The 14,788-nt window shown below is 46.4% G+C and overlaps 2 protein-coding genes across 4 annotated transcripts in view; one reads left to right on the top strand and one right to left on the bottom strand.

Annotated features, from left to right (window-relative positions):
* LOC127048722 (uncharacterized) overlaps positions 1–14,788 on the bottom strand; it is a 94,779-nt gene that overhangs the window by 16,842 nt on the left and 63,149 nt on the right. The window contains exon 2 of the mRNA XM_050948591.1: positions 9,677–10,692. Coding sequence (XP_050804548.1) covers positions 10,395–10,692 — 298 coding nt within the window. The 3' untranslated portion in view covers positions 9,677–10,394. The remainder of the gene's footprint in view (positions 1–9,676; positions 10,693–14,788) is intronic.
* The window catches only part of BABAM2 (BRISC and BRCA1 A complex member 2), a 337,614-nt gene that overhangs the window by 309,738 nt on the left and 13,088 nt on the right, over positions 1–14,788 (top strand). The window contains exons 12-13 of one of the 3 annotated variants that reach the window (XM_050948584.1): positions 2,836–2,868; positions 3,672–6,531. The exons of 1 other annotated variant lie outside the window; for it this stretch is intronic. In XM_050948584.1, coding sequence (XP_050804541.1) covers positions 2,836–2,868; positions 3,672–3,735 — 97 coding nt within the window. In that variant the 3' untranslated portion in view covers positions 3,736–6,531. Of the gene's footprint in view, positions 1–2,835; positions 2,869–3,671; positions 6,532–14,788 lie in introns of those variants that run through there. One more of the 3 variants, XM_050948585.1, reaches the window with a different exon arrangement.

The following is a 14,788-nucleotide window of genomic DNA, read 5'->3' as shown; positions in this document are numbered from 1 at the left end:
GTGGAAGATTATATAAGGAGATGAAACCTTGCCTCCAAACTAATTCCTTGACCTCTCTTTCAAGGAAATCCAGAACCCTCATGCTCCTTTTCCTTTGCACCCATTTTGCCTTCAACATAGTTAGTTTATTGTACTTGTTTTTTATTTGTTATTTCAGATAGATGGACTAGGCTTTTTGTGCTATGTGGTATATTAGTAATACCCTCATAATCGATGTGGCTGGGCTACACTGAATTCTGAGACAATGTGACTTGATTTTAAAAAATCATTAAATAACCTGCAGTTTTACTGAAATATTTCTACCAATGCACAACAAAATGAAAATATAATGTCTATTATTGTTTCCTTTGTAGCAGAACAGTGCCACCTGGCATTTCTACAATGGGCTAACCCTTAAAAGACATGTTCAGTGAAAATTTTTTCTCCTACCATGGATGTGAAGTAAATTAGAAATTGTATATAGACTCTAACCAAAAGTTTGGAAGGAGTGAAGGGTCCTAGTTAAATTCAGAAGTCAACATTTCCTTGAGGTGAATAGAGTTTAGAGTTCGCACCTCATAGATTTATGGGGATTAGCTTCAGAAGTTCACACTTTTCTGTGGTGATGGAGAGGAGGAAGCTCATAGTTTCTATTGTTATTGTTTGGAGGCAGTTTTGTGTCATGCAGGGCTGTGGAATGGAGGTGCAAGCAGGTCAAACAGTTTTGTATGGTGGCTACTGCCTCCTGCAAACCTTCCTATGAACCCACAAAGTCTGTGCCCTCTTCTGCTACTGTGTGCTTTGATTCACCCTACTGCTCCTGTTGGCCACACAATCTCCTCTTTCATGGAGCTAAGGATAGAAACTGCTCTGTGTCCTTGGTGCCTCCCATCTTATCCCTTTAAGGGGAGCAACATGAAAGCAGAAGTGTATCGAACCCTTCTTTGTAGGGAACTCACAGAACAAAAGAAACAGATTGAGGTGAAGAAGACAGAAAGGAAAAATGGCAGGCAGGGATGCTCAGGAACAGTAGGAGGCATTATTTTGGTGGATTTGTTTGGCAGCTTGGAAAAAATATAAAATTTTCAGCCATCTGCACAGCCACATAATTTTATTATACACTAGGACCCCACTGTATGTTTGTGTATCTATCTAGTTTAATTAGTAGTAACTAAGTCTTCATGCTGTCACATGGACAGTTTGATTACTTTATTCTGCTTCTTGCTGGTGGTTCCATAAAACAGATCCAAGCATGGGGATCAAGCACCTTGCTTATGTAACAGCAAAAAGTCTTCTATGGATGAGCATATGCAATGAGGAAGATATAATCCATGTCCCAAGGTGAATACTATCTAACAGCTTAGTGTGGATTCAGTCATACATACTAAAAAGGATGCATATATATATTTGAACTGATAAAAGAATCTGCGAAGAATTCTAGTATCAGAGGGGTAGCCGTGTTAGTCTGGATCTGTAAAAGCAGCAAAGAATCCTGTGGCACCTTATAGACTAAGACGTTTTGGAGCATGAGCTTTTGTGGGTGAATACCCACTTCGTCAATGCATGCATCTGACAAAGTGGTTATTCACCCACAAAAGCTCATGCTCCAAAATGTCTGTTAGTCTATAAGGTGCCACAGGACTCTTTGCTGCTTTCAAAGAATTCTAGGTTGTGATGCTACTGCAACCAAATAAAGTTGGCCAAGATTTTCAATTTACTTCAACTTTTGGGTGCTCAATTTAACGCCTTACAGGACTTGGCTTTCATGAACTCCAGAGCACCCACCCTTTGCAAATTGGGTTCATTTAAAGTATTGTAAGTTAGCACCCCAAAGTTAAGCCACCCCAAATCACTAATCACTTTTGAACATCTTGGCTATCACCCTTAGAGTGTAGTCCATGATACATCTGCTTAAACTAAACTTTTCCCCAAATAGTTGTCTCATAAGAGACCCTCCGCTAGCTCCTAGTGTTGTAAAAAAACAGTTAAAAAGGCAGAGATAGAGATGAGAGTTCTACCATGCAGGTGCTAATGTATCCTTAACCTTGTGAGGTACTTCAGAACTATTGTGGTGAGCACTATAGAAATACATATCAATAAATAAAATATAACTCAAAATATGAATTAGCAAATGAAATATTTTAACAATAATTATTATATCAAGTATATGAACTTAGTCTATTAAGTTTCAATTCGTTTTGTGTAAAAATAGCAGAGATGTTTAATGTCCCAAGTCTGAGTTTAAAATGAAAATACTAACCTTAGCTAAAAAGCTGGTTTAATGTCACACTTGTATATTAAATGGATGTTCATATCTGCCATTCAGTATGTGTTGCATTTCTCTTATGACCTTAGCACCTTGGTGAACTTTTTGTATTACATCATTGTTAAATGCAAAACTGTTCTTTGTAGAGCTTACGGATACATAAGGAAGAGTATAATCACAGGTTACTGCTCTAGCAAATGCTGTTGCAAAATGTGACCTAAATACAAATCCACTATAGGAATAAGTGTAACCATTTACAATTATAAATTCACATAGCTAATTCATATTAATTAAGTTGAATTGGATAGGGCCTGAAAGTTACTGAAATGGAGTTTAAGAAACAACAGACATGTGAAAGAATCATTAACATTTGTCTCTTTGGCTTTGTCCTGTTATGGAAAAATGGCCACTCCTATCTTTGGGAGGGTTATGATGTGTACCTTTTACACTTCTAAGGATTAGTTACAGGGAGTTGCACAGAAAGAGACAGCGCTGGTGTGGTCAGGAAAGGACAATCCCTCTTGTCAAGTGCCCAAGAACAGATTGTTGTGAGTGTCAAGCATTTTCAAAACAAGTTTTCTTTGTTTCAGAACAAGTTGCAGCAGGAACAGAAAAATACAAAGGTATCCTATAATCACCACTTTGCACTTCAAAAAGCGAATAGTCAGATTACTTTAATAGGATTTGGAGATCCTCTCTTTTAATTCTAACATGGCCATGCTGTTGAAACCACTGATATATTATGACTTTATTAAAAAGTGGCAGCATAATAATTCTAGTCTGGGAGGAATAGGTGAAAAACACTTGAAAGCCTCAGGGCTCTATTCTGCCCTGATCTATGGTCTGCTTAGATCTCGCATTCACCTAATTTACTCGGAAGAGGGTGGAGTGTGGCTCTCCCAGCTAATTTATGAAAGAATCTTCTCTGATTTGAATTGTTTCCACTCTCCCCAGTAACTGGGATATTTTGTTAAGGATCAGAAAAAAGGAGAATTTCTGGCCTGAATGCCTGTTGCCAAGTATGGATATGTATACCAAGGTTCTTAGATACCATGGGGATGGGGCGTTATAATAACATGAACAGGAGAGAGTGAAGAAATTCCATTAATGCAGTGTTCACATTAAATTTGCTGAGGTGTAGTTTATACTTTCCCACCACTTCCACAGCACATAACTCAAGATCTAACTAAATTTGGTATAGGCTTTGTGTAAAAATAAACTTTGCCTGAATAATTTCTTAAATATATTAAGTTGTGCTTTGGGTAGGTTCATCCTATCTGTTGCTGTGAACCGCATAGTGGGGAAAGGAGAGAACACAATCAACATTTACATTGAGTCACCCACTATGTCTTGTACATTACATCTAAGTACTGAGAATAAAGTCCTTAGTGTCTTTCCTGTAGAACTTCCTTTAGAGCTTCCATAGATCTAGAGCAACTTGTGGGTGTTTTGCAACAGCAGTTCATTTGGGATGGAGAGGTGCAAACTGATTTTCATCATTTGGCACATGAAAATTTCAGCTAGAGTGAAGTTACTTATAAGTAAATAGTGTTCTCTGAAGGAATCAGAGCAAATTCGGAGGTAATGTCTATGAAGGTGTGATTTAGTTTTTGTGGCTCTGATTCTCAGATGCATCCAATAATCACTAGCTGCAGCTGGGAGTGGGGCGGGGAGTGTGTAGTCCTGGGCCGAGTCCTCAGCATAATTTGCAGCAGCCTCAATGCTACCTTAGAGGGCATTACCTTGTAACCCCAAGGGGCTATTCAGGCAGTTGGGGATTGCCAGAGCCCATGGGTGCCACATTTCTTTAGCATGAGCCATGAGAAGATGACACAGAGCTCCCTCACTTTCCAGGGATCCCCATTGTTAGAGGGGAAAACACCCTCCAGTCAGATACAGCAGGTTTAAATAGGATTTGCAACAGGAACACCTCAGTTACTGGCAGATAACCCACCTTTCTCCGTTAGGCCTTATCATGAGCTAATTCAGTTTAAACTAAATCGAAGGATGAACAAAAATAGATCTGTGACTAGGGTTTTTTATTTCAAAAGGGCTAACTTTAAAGAATTAAGGAAATTAGTTAGGGAAGTGGATTGGACTGAAGAGCTTGTGTATCTAAAGGTGGAGGAGGCCTGGAATTAGTTCGTCAAAGTTGCAGAAACTATGAGAAGCCTGCATCCCAAGAAAGGGGAAAAAATTCATAGGCAGGAGTTGTAGACCAAGCTGGATGAGCAAGCATCTCAGAGAGGTGATTAAGAAAAAGCAGAAAGCCTACAGGGAGTGGAAGATGGGAGTGATCAACAAGGAAAGCTACTTTATTGAGGTCAGAACATGTAGGGATAAAGTGAGAAAGGCCAAAAGCCATGTAGAGTTGGACTTTTCAAAGGGAATTCAAACCAATAGAAAAATGTTCTATAAGCCATATAAATAAGAAGAAAACAAAGAAAGAAGTGGGACCACTAAACACTGAGGATGGAGTGGAGGTCAAGGATAATCTAGACATGGCCCAATATCTAAACAAATACTTTGCCTCAGTCTTTAATGAGGCTAATGGGGAGCTTAGGGATAATGGTAGGGTGACAAATGGGAATGAGGATATAGAGGTAGATATTACCACATCTGAGGTAGAAGCCAAATTCGAACAGCTTATAAAATATATAGAGATATACACCTATCTCATAGAATTGGAAGGAACTCTGAAAAGTCATTGAGTCCAGCCCCCTGCCTTCACTAGCAGGACCAAGATTTTGCCCCAGATCCCTAAGTGGCCCCCTCAAGGATTGAACTCACAACCTTGGGTTTAGCAGGCCAGTGCTCAAACCACTGAGCTATTCCTCCCCCCTTAATGGGACTAAATCAGGGGGCCCAGATAATCTTCATCAAAGACTGTTAAAGGAACTGGCACAATTGCAAGCCCATTAGCAAGAATTTTTTATGAATCTGTAAACTCAGGGCTTGTGCCCTATGACTGGAGAGTTGATAACATAGTTCCTGCCTTTAAGAAAGGGAAAAAAGGTGATCCGGGCAACTACAGGCCTGTTAGTCTGACATCTGTAGTATGCAAGGTCTTGGAAAATTTTTTGAAGGAGAAAGTCGTTAAGGACATTGAAGTCAATGGTAATTGGAACAAATTACAACATGGTTTTACAAAAGGTAGATCATGCCAAACCAACCTGATCTCCTCCTTTGAGAAGGTAACAGATTTTTTAGACAAAGGAAACGCGGTGGATCTAATTTACCTTGATTTCAGTAAGGCATTTGATACGGTTCCACATGGGGACTTATTAGCTAAATTGGAAAAGATGAGGATCAATATGAAAATTGAAAGGTGGATAAGGAACTGGTTAAAGGGAAGACTACAACGAGTCATACTGAAAGGTGAACTGTCAGGCTGGAGGGAGGTTACTAGTGGAGTTCTTCAGGTATCAGTTTGGGAGCCAATCTTATTTAATCTTTTTATTGTTGACCTTGGCACAAAAAGTGGGAATGTGCTAATAAAATTTGAAGATAACACAAAGCTGGAAGATCTTGCCAATACAGAGAAGGACCGGAATTTCATACAGGAAGATCTGGATGACCTTGTAAACTGGAGTAATAGTAATAGGATGAAATTTAATAGTGAAAAGTGCAAGGTCATGCATCTGGGGATTAATAACAAGAATTTTTGTTATAAACTGGGGACGCATCAGTTGGAAGTAACAGAGGAGGAGAAGGACCTTGGAGTATTGGTTGATCACAGGATGACTATGAGCCGCCAATGTGATCTGGCCATGAAAAAAGCTAATCGGTCTTGGGATGCATCAGGTGAGTTATTTCCAGTAGAGATAAGGAAGTGTTAGTACAATTATACAAGGCACTGTTGAGACCTCATCTAGAATACTGTGTGCAGTTCTGGTCTCCCATGTTTAAGAAGGATGAATTCAAACTGGAACAGGTACAGAGAAGGGCTACAAGGATGATCCAAGGAATGGAAAATCTGTCTTATGAAAGGAGACTCAAAGACCTTGGCTTGTTTAGTCTAACCAAAAGAAGGCTGAGGGGAGCTATGATTGTACGAATATATCAGAGGAATAAATACCAGGGAGGGAGAGGAATTATTTAAGCTCAGTACCAATGTGGACACAAGAACAAATGGATATAAACTGGCCATCAGGAAGTTTAGACTTGAAATTAGACAAAGGTTTCTAACCATCAGAGGAGTGAAGTTCTGGAACAGCCTTCCACGGGGAGTAGTGGGGGAAAAGACAAATCTGACTTCAAGACTAAGCTTGATAAGTTTATGGAAGGGATAATTTCGGCAATTTAATTGGTCTCTATCAGTGGTAAATATGCCGAACGGCTTGTGATCGGATGTTAGATGGAGTGGGATCTGCATTACTGAAGAGAATTCTTTCCTGGGTGTCTGGCTGGAAAGTCTTGCCCATATGCTCAAGATTTAGCTGATGGCCATATTTGGAGTTGGGAAGGAATTTTCCTCCAGGGCAGATTAGCAGAGGCCCTGGGGGGTTTTCACCTTCCTCTGCAGCGTGGTGCACAGGTCACTTGCTGGAAGATTCTCTGCATCCTGAAGTCTTTAAACCATGATTTGAGGACTTCAATGGCTCAGACATAGGTTTTGTACAGGAGTGGGTGGGTGAGATTCTTTAGCCTGTGTTGTCATCAGTGTTTTTTCTAATAACAGTGTCATCAGACAAGAGGATCACAATGATCCCTTCTGACCTTAAAGTCTATGATTCTATCATTATCTAGGGGAAAGTGTTTTTTTTTTTAAAAACCAACACATGAGCTAATATGATTTTAAACTCCACTCAACACCTGTAAACAGGATTTAACTCTTTCAAATGTCATGGTCAGTCCTTGGGGTAACATGTTTTTAAAGGTTTTTAATCCTTTTACACCAGCTGCTAATACATTTTTAAACAGCAGTTAACTGAAATGCTTAAATGACAAATAGTATCTAAAGGGTCAAGTTTGTCCACAAAACTGGCACCAGGTAAGAATCCAAATGGGATTAGCTGAGGCGGCCTCCAGGTAAGAAGGAACATGAATCCAGACATATAAGGATCTAGGACAAGGTGGTGACAACATCTGTATCTTTAGAAGATGTATCCAAATTTTTGATTGGAGGGCTTTCACTTGCCATTGAAAACCAGTGCCAAGACGGACTACCATATTGATGATGAGTGCTCTGCTCTGGGGGCTGAGTTTACAGCGGGTATGGAAAAGCCTTTGCAAGCATGGTTTGCCCATCAAGAATTATTTCTTTTTCCTCCAGAAATAATCTCTTGAAATATAAGACACTGGGACAACTATAGCCTGAGTTTTTGACATAGATGAAAAATGTCAGTACAAATAGATGACTTTGAGGCTGTCAGTATCAGAAAACTTGGCACCAAAACACTCCTGCACAAGCGAAGTTTGAAGTGCCTGTCTTTCTCCAGCTTGGCTTTTTGAGTGAATTGGGAAGATGACAACTGACAACCATCAAGTCCCTGTCCCAGATATGGGAAGGATAATAACTGCTGGTTAGGAAGGCACTTTGTGGCTTTTTCCCTCACAGTTTGAATCCTGATTGTTCTGGGGTCAGGATCTGACATTTTTGGAACATCAAGGTGGTGAAGAGAAACAGAAACCTTTTACCAGTTCTCAGCGCTCTTACACACCAACAAATAACAAGAAAACTATTAAGCAATTATCTATAAGAGCAAAAGGAACACACACAAAAAAAGAGCGAGAAAGCAGAAAGTGCATCACAATGGCAGGACTCTTTCAGCATAGGTTCCTGGGAAGCCTTGTGTAATGAGAAATTACAACAGGGCTTGGCTACACTGGAGAGTTGCAGCGCTGGTGGTGGGTTTACGGCGCTGCAACTTAGTAACCGTCCACACCTGTAAGGCACATCCAGCTCTGCAACTCCCTGGCTGCAGAGCTGGCTGTACACCTGGTCTGCTTGGGGTATAACGATTGCAGCACTGGTGATGCAGCGCTGCTCATCAAGTGTGGCTACCAAAAGCGCTGTAATTGGCCTCCTGGGTATTAGGAGGTATCCCAGAATACCTGTTCAGCCACTCTGCTCATCAGTTCGCACTCTACTGCCCTGGCCTCAGGTGACCCTCCCTTTAAATGCCCCAGGAATCTTAAAAATCCCCTTCCTGTTTGCTCAGCCAGGTGTGGAGTGCAATCAATCAGTGACCATGCCTCCAGGCTCCAAACGAGCCCCAGCATGGAGCAATGGTGAGTTGATGGACCTCATCAGTGTTTTTGGTGAGGAAGCTGTGCAGTCAGAGCTGCGCTCCAGCCTTAGGAATTATGATACCTATGGGCAGATATCAAAGGCCATGATGGAAAGGGGCCATGACTGGGACACGGTGCAGTGCAGGGTTAAAGTAAAGGAACTGCGGAGTGCCTATTGTAAAGCCCGCGAGGGAAACCGCTGCTCAGGTGCTGCCCCCACGACCTGCCGTTTTTATAAGGAGCTGGACGCGATACTTGGGGGTGACCCCACTGCCAATCCAAGGACCATGATGGACAGTTCAGAGCAAGGAGAGGAGAGGGAGGTGGAGGGGGGGAGGAAACCGAAAGTGAGGGTACTGGGGTGGGGGGAGACACCCCAGAGTCCCAGGAGGCATGCAGCCAGGAGCTCTTCTCAAGCCAGGAGGAAGCTAGCCAGTCGCAGCAGCTGGAACTTGTTGGTGAAGAAGAAGCAGAGGAGCAGGTTCCCGGTAAGCAGCTTGTATTTTCAGGATGGAAATGTTTCGGGAGAGGAGGAGGGGTTATTGCTGCATGCATGCATGCCTGGATGTGGAATAGCCCATTGATGTGGTCTATCACGTCGCGGTAATCGGCCTCGGTAATCTCTTCAAAAGTTTCTGCCAGAGCATGGGCAATGCATTTGCGCAAGTTTATAGGGAGAGACAACGTGGTCCTTGTCCCAGTCAGGCTAATGCGTCCGTGCCACTGTGCCGCGAGGGATGGGGGGACCATTGCTGCACACAGGCAAGCTGCATAGGGGCCAGGGCAGAATCCGCATTGCTGTAGAAGACCCTCCCTTGCTTCCCAGGTAATCCGCAGCAGTGAGATATCTTCCAGGATTAACTCCTGTGGAAAATGTTGGGATAGTGTTCAGTGCAAGTCCCCCCGCAGCTCTCTGCTTTCCCCAATGCACAGAAACCCCAGTGCATCCCTGAACCAATCAGTTCCCCTTCCCAGGTGAGCCGCGGCAGCGAGATGGCTTCCAGGATTAATTAACTCCTGCACTCATTCCCCCTTACTCACCATGTCTTCCATGCTGTGGGCTCTCTGTGCTATGTTTGGTATGTGGAAAGTATGCTAAAATGAGACTGTAAACTCCTTCACTGTGATTATACACAATGATGCCTCTCTGTTAAATGTTTCAATTTTTGTCTTTTTTCTAATAACCGTGTCCTTGACTACTACTATTACTCGACTGGCCGTATCAGAGACTGCTGAAAAGCTACAAAATCTGAGGAGAAAGCCACGAAAAAGCAAAGAAGATATGGTGAAAGCAGTTATGAATCAGTCTGCCAGAGAGAATAAGAAGCTGCAGGATTGGAGAGAAAAAATACAGCACTGGAGGGAAAGAGAAAGCAGGAGAAAGGAATTGGCTAAGAAGAAAAGCACGAAGCAGCTGATAAGCCTCCTGGTGCGCCAAACGGACTGTATCCAGTCACTCGTAGCCATGCAGGCAAAGCACTACTGTGCCGCCCCCGCCCCCCCGTCCCAAACCTCTCTCCCTTGTGCCCCAATGTCAGCTCAAAACCCCCTTCTCCAGCATCCAAGTTCTTACCACCACCAGCTTCCCCCAACACCTGTACGTTCACCCACCAGCCCTGAGAACTACGACCCTTACCCTCTGCACTCAACCCCCATCACCATGCAGCATTTTCATCCTGAAGTGCAGCAGTCATTGCACAGCACTCCAGGCAGGACATATTCAAACCTCTGACTGTACAGTTCACCACCCCACCCCCCTGCCTTTTTACTTACTTTCTTTTCAATAAATGAATTTGTGGCTTTTAAAACAGTTTTTGTTATTGCAGAAAGTGAAAGATACCATACCCCAAGGAAAAAACAAGCACTGTAAATCATTGTAACCACTGCACTTCACTTCCGTGCAGGGCACCAAACATTACTGTTGGCCTTCAGCCTCAGATTCCTCCCTCAAGGCATCCCTAATCCTTGTAGCCCTGTGCTGGGCCTCTCTAGTAGCCCTGCTCTCTGGCTGTGCAAATTCAGCCTCCAGGCATTGAACCTCGGAGGTCCATTCCTGACTGAATGTTTCACCCTTCCCTTCACAAATATTATGGAGGGTACAGCACGCGGATATAACCGCAGGGATGCTGCTTTCCCCCAAGTCTAGCTTCCCATAAAGAGATCCACAGCGGCCCTTTAAACGGCCAAAAGCACACTCCACAGTCATTCGGCACCTGCTCAGCCTGTAGTTGAACCGGTCCTTGCTCCTGTCAAGCTTCCCTGTATACGGTTTCATGAGCCAAGGCATTAACCAGTAAGCGGGGTCTCCAAGGATCACAATGGGCATTTCGACGTCCCCTACTGTGATCTTCTGGTCTGGGAAAAAAGTCGCGGCCTGCAGCTTCCTGAACAGGCCACTGTTCCGAAAGATGCATGCATCATGCACCTTTACAGGCCAGCTTGTGTAAATGTCAATGAAATGCCCACGGTGATCCACAAGCGCCTGGAGAACCATAGAGAAATGCCCCTTCCAATTAATGTACTCGGATGCTAGGTGAGGTGGTGCCAGAATAGGAATATGCATCCCATCAATGGCCCCTCCACAGTTAGGGAAACCCATTTGTGCAAAGCCATCCAGAATGTCCTGCACGTTCCCCAGAGTCACGGTTCTTCTTAGCAGGATGCGATTAATAGCCCTGCAAACTTGCGTCAACACGATTCCAACGATCGACTTTCCCACTCCAAACTGGTTCCCGACTGATCGGTAGCTGTCTAGATTTGCCAGCTTCCAGACTGCAATAGCCACCCGCTTCTCCACTGGCAGGGCAACTCTCAATCTCTTGTCCTTGCACCGCAGGGTGGGGGTGAGCTCCTCACACAGTCCCGTGAAAGTAGCTTTTCTCATCCAAAAGTTCTGCAGCCACTGCTTGTCATCCCAGACTTCCATGACGATGTGATCCCACCACTCAGTGCTTGTTTCCCGAGCCCAAAAGTGGCGTTCCACGGTGCTGAGCATTTCCTTTTCTGCCACAAGCAATTTAATGTCACGCATCAGGCAACTCAATATCATCGTCTGACTCCTCACTGTCACTTTGGAGCTGAAGGAATAGCTCAACTGCCAAACGTGATGTGCTGGCGACACTCATCAACAAAGTCCTCAGCTGCTCGGGCTCCGTTTCCCACAGAAATCGCGTTGCACAGAAACCTTTGGGAGACTCACGATGGCGCCAAATGTGGACGGAAAAACAGTGACTGATGGGATGTGAAGCGTTGCTCCACGGGGCGTTGGGACAGGAAGCGGAATGACTTGCACCCTTCCGTCCCCTACCCACAACCCACGGCACCAAAATGGGATAAGGTGCTCTGTGGGAAAGCTGCCCACAATGCAGCACTCCCAACAGCGCTGCAAATGCGGCCACACTGCAGCGCTGGTAGCTGTCAGTGTGGCCACACTGCAGCGCTGTCCCTACACAGCTATACGAAGACAGCTGTAACTCCCAGCGCTGCACACCTCCAAGTGTAGCCAAGCCCACAGCTAAACAATTTCAACTCTAGTTTGTGGAGAGGATTTTCGTTGTTGGAATCTAAAGGTCAAACAATAGCATTGCAAGTCAGTAGAAACCACCTCATAATGGCACAGCACAGTGTCAGTGCAGATTTGCTACCATTTAAACAATAAAATCCAACACTGCAACTGCATTAAAATAACATTAAACTTAAGGTGAAATTTCACAAAAGCAAGTGAATGGTGAGTATGTTTTCAACACCTGGCTTCCAAACCTCTTGGATTGCGACATATATTAGTATATGTAGCCTTCTTGAGACCTTGCACCACTGTCAGGATTTTAAATGACTGGAAGAACATGCAAACACTGAGTGGTCTGATTCTTCCTTTTCTCAGATATTTACTATGTGCGAAACTTTCTTTTTAGTGGATAGTAAGGTCAAGGAAAGATAAGTGCTTTACTCTCAGTAGTGTCCTTGAGCATAGCACTTGCAATTCAGTGTACACTATTATCAACACATATTGGTTAAATACAGAGAATGTGTGTTGTTTTCTGAAGTGCTAAAGAAAAATTGCCATAGAAACCCAATGACTTACACCTTGAACTTGGAAAATGACCATTTCAAGAAACCAAAACAAAAGATTCTTGCAAGACACTTATCAAAGAGCTAGACATTTGGCTGTGTGATGATGAACACCCATTCTAAGCAGCGAAGATTGCAAACCCCTTATACTCAGGGCAGGGCCGGCTTTAGGAAGTGCGGGGCCCAATTCGAACACTTTCAGCGGGGCCCTTGCAGGGATGACTTAAAAAGAAAAAAGTGTAAAAAAAAGCCTTCCATTTCTTCCATGTATTATTTACTTTCCATAACTATATAAATAATGAAATTGTATATTATGTACATTGCATCATATATGCTATTGACTGGTTATTAATGACCGCCATTTCACATGTCTGGGTCCCCGCCACTCCCTGGGGGCGTGCACATGTGTGGGTTCCCGCTGCTTCCTGCCCCCCTCATTGAAGCAGGTGTGCAGGTTACTGGGCTGGGAACTGCAGGGCAGCAGTGGACATGGGGCTGGTTTGAGGCAGGGCAGGGGCTGACTGGAGGTAGGGTCTGGCTGCAGGCAGGACAAGGGGTGCAGGGCTTGCTGGAGACAGGGGAGTGTGGGGCTGGCTGGCTTCAGGCAGGGCCACAGGGGGGTGCATCAGGGGTTGGCAGGGCTGGAGACAGGAGTATGGGACTGGCTGGCTTCACGCAGGGGGGTGCAGCAGGGATTGGTTGGAGACAGAGCAGGGCGGGCAGTGCAGGGCTGGTGCGGGCAGGGGTGTGTGGCACGGGTTGGCTGGAGACAGGGCAGGGGGGTTTGTAGGGGCTGGCTGTGGGCAGGGGGTGCGGAGCTGGCTGCAGGCAGCGGGGGGCGGGGCTGGGGCGGGCAGGGCAGGAGGTGCAGCAGAGGCAGCTGGAGCCCCGCCCTTTAAAAAGCCCCAAGCCCCCCGCTATCCCAGGGCTCTGGGGGCTATTTAAAGGCCCAAGACTCCCCTGCTTCTACCACGCCCCGGACCTTTTAAATAGCCGTGGGAGCCCTGGGGAATGCATGGGGGCGGCGGGGCTCCAGTGGCTATTTAAAGGACCGGGGTGACAGAGGCAGCTGGAGCCCTGACCCTTTAAATAGCCCCCAGAGCCCCCTGCTACCCCAGGGCTCTGGGGGCTATTTAAAGGGCCCGGAGCTCCAGCCGGGGGCACAGGGCTTGCCACGCTCCAGCCGGAGCTCCAGCCAGGAGAGCGGGGCCGCAGGGCTTGTCGCGCTCCGGCCAGCGCTCCAGCCGGGGCCGCGGGGCTTGTCGCGCTCCGGCCAGCGCTCCAGCCGGGGCCGCGGGGCTTGTCGCGCTCCGGCCAGAGCTCCAGCCGGGGCCGCGGGGCTTGTCGCGCTCCGGCCAGAGCTCCAGCCAGGAGAGCGGGGCCGCGGGGCTTGTCGCGTTCGGGCCAGAGCTCCAGCCAGGAGAGCGGGGCCGCGGGGCTTGTCGCGTTCGGGCCAGAGCTCCAGCCAGGAGAGCGGGGCCGCGGGGCTTGTCGCGTTCCAGCCAGAGCTCCAGCCAGGAGAGCGGGGCTGCGGGGCTTGTCGCACTCCGGCCAGAGGTCCAGCCAGGAGAGCGGGGCCGCGGGGCTTGTCACACTCCAGCCAGAGCTCCAGCCAGGAGAGCGGGGCCGCGGGGCTTGTCACACTCCGGCCAGAGCTCCAGCCAGGAGAGCGGGGCCGCGGGGCTTGTCACACTCCGGCCAGAGCTCCAGCCAGGAGAGCGGGGCCGCGGAGTTTGCGGCGCTCTGGTCAGAGTTCCAGCTGAGAGAGCGGGGCTGTGGGGCAGCCGCGCTCCCGCCGGCGCTTTGGTCAGGGGAGCGGGGCCATGGAAGACCCCAGAGCAGACCGCAGCCAGGGTAAGTAAAAAAATTTAAAAGGCGCCTAAAACGCGGGGCCCTCTTAGGCGCGGGGCCCGATTCCCAGGAATCAGGCGAATTGGCCTAAAGCCGGCCCTGACTCAGGGCATGTCTACACTGGTAGTTACAGCCCCAGCAGTTACAGTGCTGCTCAGAGAATGCTGAAGGGAAACCGCTCTTGTGTGTTCACACTGTCAGCTGCCTGCGCAATAGCGTGTTCACACTTGCAGCAGTGCGCTCTGGGCAGCTTCCCACAGAGCATTTTTTCCTCTTTTGCCACTAACAGTTGTGGGAAGACAGAAGGGTCGCAGGGCATCCTGGGTCCTGTCCCTATGCTTCCATCCGCTTTTGGTGCCATCTTTCAATATTTTGTGTCCTGCGCACCCT

Source organism: Gopherus flavomarginatus, chromosome 4, assembly GCF_025201925.1.
Source record: "Gopherus flavomarginatus isolate rGopFla2 chromosome 4, rGopFla2.mat.asm, whole genome shotgun sequence".
Classification (NCBI taxonomy): Eukaryota; Metazoa; Chordata; order Testudines; family Testudinidae; genus Gopherus; species Gopherus flavomarginatus.
Note: the sequence above shows the minus strand (reverse complement) of the source record. Positions and strands in the feature narration are given on the sequence as shown.